At 43.5% G+C, this 9,086-nt stretch overlaps 1 protein-coding gene across 1 annotated transcript in view; it reads left to right on the forward strand.

Annotated features, from left to right (window-relative positions):
- The window catches only part of LOC137521402 (uncharacterized), a 39,038-nt gene extending 30,391 nt beyond the window's left edge, over positions 1-8,647 (forward strand). Inside the window, exons 3-5 of the mRNA XM_068240588.1 lie at positions 1,225-2,059; positions 6,183-6,356; positions 8,151-8,647. Coding sequence (XP_068096689.1) covers positions 1,225-2,059; positions 6,183-6,356; positions 8,151-8,319 — 1,178 coding nt within the window. The 3' untranslated portion in view covers positions 8,320-8,647. The remainder of the gene's footprint in view (positions 1-1,224; positions 2,060-6,182; positions 6,357-8,150) is intronic.
- The last annotated feature ends 439 nt before the right edge of the window (positions 8,648-9,086 follow it).

Here is a 9,086-nt window from a genome sequence, read left to right on the forward strand (position 1 = left end):
AATTTATGGTAGTGGAGGGGGGGGGGGGGGGGGGAAGCCTCTAGAGTGTAGAAGGTCCAAATGCTACCGTTAACCTCCCATTTCCCTCCTGTGCTGCATTGGGACCTTCTAAACAATCTTCAACATTCTTCCCTCCATGTATGAGCGGGCCACACTGCGCAGGAGCAAAGTACAGCCTACTCAGTAGCACGGGGCCGCTCTTGCATGGCTTCTTCCCTTCATGTATGAGCGGGCCACACTGCGCAGGAGCAAAGTACAGCCTACTCAGTAGCATGGGGCCGCTCTTGCATGGCTTCTTCCCTTCATGTATGAGCGGGCCACACTGCGCAGGAGCAAAGTACAGCCTACTCAGTAGCACGGGGCCGCTCTTGCATGGCTTCTTCCCTTCATGCATGAGCGGGGCCACACTGCGCAGGAGCAAAGTACAGCCTACTCAGTAGCACAGAGCCGCTCTTGCATGGCTTCTTCCCTTCATGTATGAGCGGGACCACACTGCGCAGGAGCAAAGTACAGCCTGCTCAGTAGCATGGAGCCACTTGTGCACGGCTTCTTCCCTCCATGTATGAGCGAGCGGGGCCACACTGCGCAGGAGCAAAGTACAGCCTGCTCAGCAGCATAGTGCCGCTCATGCACAGCTTTTCTTCTCATGAGTGGCTCGGTGTCGCTCACATTAGGACCACCAGATATTTGTACTTTCATGGGAAACTGTGAGTGTAGCACTCTGTGTCTCACACACTGATTTAACAGAATGGAGTCCTGGTAACTCTTTTTCAAGAAATGATCTTATTTGTCACTGGACCAGTTAGTAGAGGTACACAGTTTGGAAATATTTATTCAGGAGGTAGGTGATCAAACATATTTTTGCAGAATCTGCCTCTGTGAATATTGTATTTTGCCACTAGAATAATGGTAATTACAGTGGTGGTGGATAACCGACATCTCTGTGCCCATACATTGTCTGCTGTGTACCTTGTATACGTGCATGTGACTGTATATACCATTGTCTATTCCTGTGTGTGGGGGGAGGAGATAAGGGCTAGGGCATCTTCTACTATTCCTACTGCTGGGAGCCCCATCCATTTGCTTTGGGACCCATAATTTGTAGTTATGTTTGATTCTAAGTGACTCATAGCAGTCATTCAGGTTCTTAGTGTTTTTTTACTGTTAAAACAAATATAACTTTCCCTTCCTTGGCTCCAACTTTCTCATTGATTTGTGTTTTAGGTAATAAATTGTCGCAATATGGTGAGAATATTAGCATTGATGACCTTGAGAATAATTTGAGGAAACTCAAAGTTCAAGTGGATAGCCTAGCCTCAAGTCTAAACTTGGAAGCAAAGTCTGAATATACAAGCATGAGTGAATGGCCAAAATCAAATAGTAGTCCATTATTTGGAGCCTCTACCAAGCGAGACCAAGACTCCGCCCGAAGCTCTGATTGGTGTTTGAGGTCAAACCATGTAACCAAGCCAAATGGAAGTTTTAATGCAACAGAGAGCTCAGGATTACCAACCTTTTCAAAATCATCAGTTGTTCGTCCAAGCAGCACTACAGGCAGCATGTTTACAGAAATGGAATTTTCTTCCATGTCTCCATCATATATGGCTTATGGAGAACCCATCCCGGTGAAGCTTGGAGCACCTCATGTTGTTGGTGTAAGATCTCTGTTACCTCCTAAGATCCCTGTTCGCTCACGATCTCCTGACAGGAGCAGACCTTCAGTAGTCCGAGGAAGATCACAGTCACTTGATCGTTCCCACTCTTTTTCTCCTGCTGCCAAGAAAAGCAGACATCTTGGATCACGCTCTCAATCTCCAAAACCTGTCTGGAGACCAAACTCTGCAAAAGCCAATGCTTGCAGCCAGCCCGCACCAAGACTAAAACATAACGTAAAGACATCATCTTCCAACAGGCAATCACGCTCACGGTTTTATAGGCCAGGCTCTTTGGTGACAAGATCTTATACTCCTCCGAGGAAGACAAAAAGTTATTCATGGACCCCTTATAGCATCCCTTCACCTGCTATATCAGCACCCACCGCAGAAGAAATCAGTGAAAGGTAAACTACTACTTCAAGTGTAATTTTTCTGACAGCATGCACTATAAACATTTGTCGATTGTTTTATTGTTGTCACTTGCCCTCTTTTGCTTGAAAGAAATTCCTATTAGCTGGGAATCTATTAGGAATTTTGATGGAAGCCTTTACTAAATACAGTTTTACCTTCTTAAAACAGAAAGCAAATTGTACCATATTTTGAATAACCGTTTCAGTGGGAAGAAAATATAGAAAACCCTACATGCCTTGCACCAGTGTTTTTTTGCTTATGCTTTCCATCTTATACTATTACTCAGCTTACATCATTGCTGTCATTCCAGGCAAACTGTTATATATGCAGACAATATACATTCTGGATTTTAGTTTAAAGGTAAAGCTGTTGGCTAGTTATGTGTTAGCTAGCTCTTTGACGTTTACTGACAGATGATGGAATTTACTGGTATGTTTAGGTATCTTCATTATGCATGACAGATTCTTTAAAATATTATTGCTAGATGGTGGCAGGCATCCCTGTGGACGTTGTGCGCACCATCTCACCACACACATCTCGCTCAACCAACAAGCCCTTTGGTCAATTACAGTGAGGCTACAAAGGAGGAGGGGGATGTAGGACAGTCAGACACAGTGATGTGGCCAATCAGAGTGGGGCAGGGAAGGAGAGGCAATATGCGTGACGGAAGGACATGCATATAAAGAGCGAATGACTCGGAAATTATTATTATTATTATTGATTATTATTATGAATTTATATAAAGCTGGTATTTCTGCAGAACTTTATAGTGTCCATAGACATGTCACTAACTGTGCTCCAAAAGAGCACAGAATGGGCTTGACTCACAAAGCAGTGCTAACTGTTAGCATGCTTGTGAAAAGCCCCTTATCACGCCTAAACAAACTTTGCGCGCGCTAATTAGCGCTCGAGCGCAAAGTATCGTGCGCAAAGCCAGGTGCATGCGAAACGGCGCACCAAATGCACCCTAAACGTCGAATGGGTGCGACGTTTAGAGCGCATCCATTACACCCTTATAGGCGCATTGGGTGCGCCGTTTACGTCGCATCCGGGGCAACGTTTCAATATACTTGCGCAAGATCTGATTTTACTTGGTGCGTGCTAACTACTTGGCACCCTAGTTAGCACGCCCAAAGCCTTTAGGTGTGCTAAATAGGTTAGCACCAGTTAGTGAATCAGGCCCAATGTAATCCCTACTATAGTCACAGTATAATGTTTTCATCATAGTCTAAAGGTGGCCATACATCTAGTGATTTTGCGGCCAATTGACCATCCAATTTGATAATTATTTTCAAATCTGATATAAATCGGTGCCGCAACAAGCATGCCGGATTAACGTTTCGACCAAATTCAGATTATCAAATGTATTGCTCGAGTTAGCTGAAAAATGTCATGCCAATTTGGTCAAACAAGTGCGCAGCGTTAACAGAGTGTGATATTGGGACGAGCAAATGCTCAGCTGCTGTTAATTGTTAGTGTTCTCTAGTGGATGGTACTAGATGGTACTAAACCAGTTCATCAACCAGATTGTGGGGGAAACATGTCATCATCGACATGGGCGACACTACTGTAGTTGCTTATGTAAACTGCTAAGGAAGTACGAAATCTGAGTTTTCTACGAAAGTCCTGTCCTTTTCCTTTTTTGTTCCTCTGTTCATTCTTATTTTCAGAAGTTTCAGCAGGACAGAGTGAGGCTTATACCATTCTGGTCCAAAAGGTTGTGTTTTCCACTGTTGAGACTTGTGCCCTCTGCTTCAGAAGCAGGATCTACTGCTCAAAAACCAGTTCTGTATCGATACACATGTATTCTCTACGTATTGCCATGGGTGTTATATAGTACTCCTCAAACAAAAGAGATTTCTCAAACAACGTATCCAGATTTTTAATTGCCATCAGTAACTAGGAATAAATATGCAAAGATCTAGTGTAAAGCATAGCGGAGATGCCGCCGCAACAGGGAGCAGAATGGCGGCTATCTCCGCGTCTCAGCCGGCGGTTTCCGCCGCGCGGGTACATGATGGAGTTGTACCTGGGACTATGGTGAATGCGGGGGAGGCCGCCGCAGCGCCGAGTGGCATGGCGGCTGTCCCCGCGTCTCAGCCAGCGGCCTCCGCTGCGCTGTTACATGATGGAACTTTGCCTGGTCCCTCAGTCGCACATAGACTGAGGTCTACGCGCGCACGCGTGCGCGCACAGACAGGATCTTTATGCAAGCAGAAGGGGAGTCAGCTGATCAGCCGGTCAGCTGACTCCAACACTGATCCTGATTGGCTGAGTGACTGGGGCGGCGCTAAGGAGCGCTCCCAGTATATATAGGACATGCCTGTCAGTTGTTCCTTGTCTGCTGTTGCATATGCTACGTGTTAGCACTCAGACCCTTAGTCAGATCCGAAAGTGTGCTAGAACCAGCAGGAGCTGGGTATCCACACTTTTCTGTTAATAGCTTAAAGTACTAATCGAATTGTATTATTTGTTATGACCTTCTGCTAGCCTTGACTACTCTTCTGTCTTTTGATTCTGTGCCTTTGCCTATCTGATCTAGTTTCCGATTTAGCTTATACCTCACTCTGATTCAGTCTTCTGCCTTTGTACTGTATTTGTCCGTGTGTTGCCGAACCTGCTTGTCTGACTCTTCTGCCCTCACCAGTGAGCTTAGTTCGGGTGAGGGATTCTCAGTTTAGTATCACCTGCTCCTCAGGTTGATAGCTGCAGTATAGTCTTAATCACCTGCTCCTCAGGTTGATAGCTGCAGTATAGTCTGAATCACCTGCTCCTCAGGTAGATAGCTGCAATACAGTCTTAATCACCTGCTCCTCAGGTGACTAGCTACTACGGTACTGTCTGGATCTCCTGCCCCTCAGGTGATCACCTGCTGCAGTACAGTCTGAATCACTCCCTCCACGAGTGATCAGTATACATTGTCTTACTGTGCATCACCCGCCCCTCGGGTGAACTTATCACTAACTTATCTGTGTCTCCAACCTGCTGGAGTACTGATTACTGTGTTCTTTAGAGATACCTCCTTCTACCAGCTCCTCTGGGATAGTGGGTATCTCTATCTATATTTACTGTTGCACCAAACACTTATCTTTACACCTGGTTGTCCTGTGTCTTGCTATACTTGTATTATTGGTGATTCTGCAGATCACCACATAATCAGGTATAACATCTGTATTATTGGTGATACTGCACATCACCAATAATCAGAAAATCTGTTCTTGCTGACACCAATCGTTACATCTAGAAGTTTTTTTTTGCTTTTGGTGTTGCCTTGAGTCAAAAGATTTAAAGGGCTATATTTCTGGACTTTCTTCAGGCAGGCTTGGGCCCAAGAAAAATTATTTTAAATGTACACTTTATTTAACCTAAGCATTGTTGTAGACAAGAAATGGGCACAGAATTCTTTACAGTGGAAAGTTGCCTGAAATCTATAAAACAAAAAAAAAGTAATATCCCGCCATGGGATTTACATTTAGTTTTTAAAGCTTTAGAGGCCAAACCTTTGGAACTTCTATCAGAAGAGAGTAGGAAATGCAGGCTCTATTAATTCAAGATCACTGTCGACTGTCTGTCCTTCTATAGAACACAGAAAATGTATCTGCCCTCATTTTTTTTTTTTTTTACTTAAGAATCCCATAAATGAGAGTTCTACAATGTTTTTTTTTTTTTTTTACAACTTTTGGAAAAGTGTTCACAGACTATTGAATCAACGAGAAAGTCATTCTGGTTCTCTATTTGTTGCAACCTTGTAACAGGCATTGTTAGGTACCTCCGTGAAGCAGCACTAGCCTAAAGCTTCAAGGTCTACAGCCCCATCTGCTAGATGGCACTCTACTGGAGCAATGTCTTCATCCTGGACATAGTGGATGGTTGCCACCAAACGATTGAGCTTTTGGCCACAAGTTATTGCAAGCTGTAATTCTTCTGTTATGTATTCAAGTATCCTATTTATCCTCTCAGGTGTGCTGTACTGGAGATAATCTAGGAAAGTATTTTAGGACCAAATATTCTATATCCCACACTGTGTTTTATTTAGTGACCTCTTTTTATAGTTACAGAAGAGGCTAGTGGATGTCATCCTTATATTCCAAGTTTAACTTGGTCTTTTTGTGTTAGGTTCCTGAAGACCTTGGCTGGAAGAGATGCAGTTATATCTGTAGTAGAAGCATCCCCCTATCAACAAGAGTTGACTAGATTACGACTGGAGCGCCTTCGCGTTGAAGAGGAGTTACTAATGGAGATTAAAAGACAGCAAGAGCTGGAACGTACCCGAGGACCCAAGCCTAAATGGTGAGATTCCATACCTGTGATGTCTTTTATTCTTGTTATAATATGGACAAACCTCCACATAAAATACTGAAGCCCTCTGGTAAGTTTTCTCGGGAGGGAATGTGTGTTTTTGTATTTCTCAGGTGGAAGAATGAGGATGTGATACTCGCTGTCTTGGTGTTAGCTTTCCATCAAGCCTCACCCCCAGATTACACACAAAGCCTTTGTTTTACAATGCATCTTCTCCAGTGGATAGATATGAAGTCGATAGACTTTTGTAAGTAACCTATCGCATGTAAGCGCCCCACCACCAGCCTCAAAATTTTGTTCAAGTTCAGCCTCATGCAGCTGGTGTTCGTCCAGTTTTGTTCCTCCAGGCAGATGTTGATGAGTTCTTTAGACATTGCATAAAGGACAGATACAATTATGTATCCTCTGAATAGCAATTATAACCTACTATAACCAGGTTCTGTGTTACTCTTCCCACTGGTAAAACGTAAACCGCAAAGAGGTAGAGGTGACAAAACTGAACCTTGTGAATCTCCATAAGCTAGAGACTAGATTGGAAAGGTGGAACTTGACAGAGGAAGAATTAAGAACAAATGAGAGCAGTACCTGGGTGCACCACAGCAGTCTTGTAATCACTGAATTAATATTCCATGATCCACACATTGGAATTTACACGACACTCTAGTGGAATGAAGACTGAGCATTTGCGCTAATTGCTTGCTAATTAGTAGGTCATTCCCTACCTGAGTTTGTGCTGTGTCTTTTCTTGAATTATAGACTGAAAAGCATCATATAGGTTGTCATCTGTTAATCTGGCTTCAAGCTGGTTGGCAATTGCCCTTTCAGTAAAGTTTGACCAGATTGTGTGTTTGATTCTTTCCTTTGTATCTTTGTCGGTGTGCCAGAAAAAGTTGCCAGTAGTTGAATGGGTCAATTTTTAGCAGTTGCTGATTTTTGTGAGATGTAGTCTTATTCCCCCCCCCCCCCCCCCCCTTGCACTGGCATCCTGTTATTGCTTGAGATGCTCTTTCTAGCTTGTGTCCTTTTTCAATTCCTTTAAAATGTTGTTAAACATTACTGTGTTGGGAGTGTGGAAAACAGTTTTAACCTATCAGTATGTTTTGGGGTTATGGAGGAACCCATTGTATGGAGGAAACCCTTACAAATAGACTGAGAACATGCAGATAGTGTCCCGGCCAGGAATTGGTCTAGGAACTCTAGTTCTGCAAGCCGATTGCTAACCACTATGCTGTCCATTAAATGCAGTTGAAGGTGGGCTGCATTTACACTGTTGGTGCTGGTGGTTGGCATGAGAAAATTCTGTGCTATTCAAGCTTCTTACAAGTGCCACTCCCAAACTGCTCCATTTTCAGAGGAACAGGTTATAATCCCACCACTGTTGGCACCCAAAGCACCCTATTCTGTTCTGAGGGAAGAGGGGACATAGTGCTGGAAATTTAAAAGGCTCATTACTTCTGTTTGTTTTTCAACTCGGCAAGGCAGATTTGTCATGGCTGCTGTTTAGAATTCAGTCTTAAAATGAAGCCCTTAAACTGTATATAAAAATATAAGCTCAGTTATGCTCCATTTACTTTTAGTAAAACACATACAATTAATCATCACATAAGTTTTGTTTTCATTTTATTAAGATGTCTGGTTTGCCCCCTCGATATGAGCTATTTTCATTGTTACCTTACTGAATATTACATATAGAAAGCTGGATCTTTGTATACTTATTTTCCTTTTATCCATGCAAATTTATAAGTGGAACAAATAAAAGAAATTAATGTTCTGCACGTTGTGTAGGTATGAGATGAAGAACCCCCAGTTCCATTATGAAGCACGCAAGAACAATGAACTGCTGAAGAGCAGCAGCAAGGATTACCAGTCCATCTACAACTACCGTCAGGATCTCTCTGCTGCTTCCAGGGATTTTCCGGACCACTTAAAGATTACACATTTGGAGCCTGTGTAAATGGGTGAGACTTCATTTCTTCTGGTTTTGTAGAATGGAGAACAGTCAAAAAGGAATTGTACAACTTTTAAACGATTTAAAATGGAGATAGTTGTGTGATGTAAATGAGCTGAACGGATTGTTCTACTGAAGCTTCTACGTGAAGTGTCTGGAGATGTCTCCGATATACTGAAGATTCTGGGACAGAGTGGAAATTGCTGGGTAATGATTATCTCAGGGTTGCTTGCATGTAGACAATGTCTGGGGGTGGTAAGCACAAATCGCTTTTTCAGGAGTTATTACTTCGAGCTGCAGTTGGTGCAAACAAAATAAAAATAGACATCCCAGGTTTATGTATGTTGGACTACACTTCTATAACGTTATAGAGAACGCAAGCTTTGGCTTGGCAGAAACGCTTACCTAAGGAGAAGGAAGCTTCTGGATCCTAAGGAGGCTTTCCATGGCATCCTCTGGTACTCCGCCACTGCCTGGGACCGTCTAACTAATCTGGGCCATGGTCCTCTTCTATCACAAGCAAGGCCGTGGCTGGGCAATAGCATGGAGCCATCTTACTGCGCAGGTGCGGTCTTACTCGCGTAGGCGGCTATGCTTGAAGAGGACCATGGCCCCGATTAGATTACCAACAAGGCCTTGTCGGTAATCTTTGGAGGCACTGCAAGCGGCAATGGGGGACTGGAGGATGCAGTGGGAAGCCTCATTAGTATCCAGAAGATTCCCTCTTCTTGGGTAAGTTAGTGATTTTTGTACCCAAGCTTTGCCTCGGGTAC

The sequence above is a fragment of the Hyperolius riggenbachi genome, chromosome 6 (genome assembly GCF_040937935.1).
Source record: "Hyperolius riggenbachi isolate aHypRig1 chromosome 6, aHypRig1.pri, whole genome shotgun sequence".
NCBI classification, from domain to species: Eukaryota; Metazoa; Chordata; class Amphibia; order Anura; family Hyperoliidae; genus Hyperolius; species Hyperolius riggenbachi.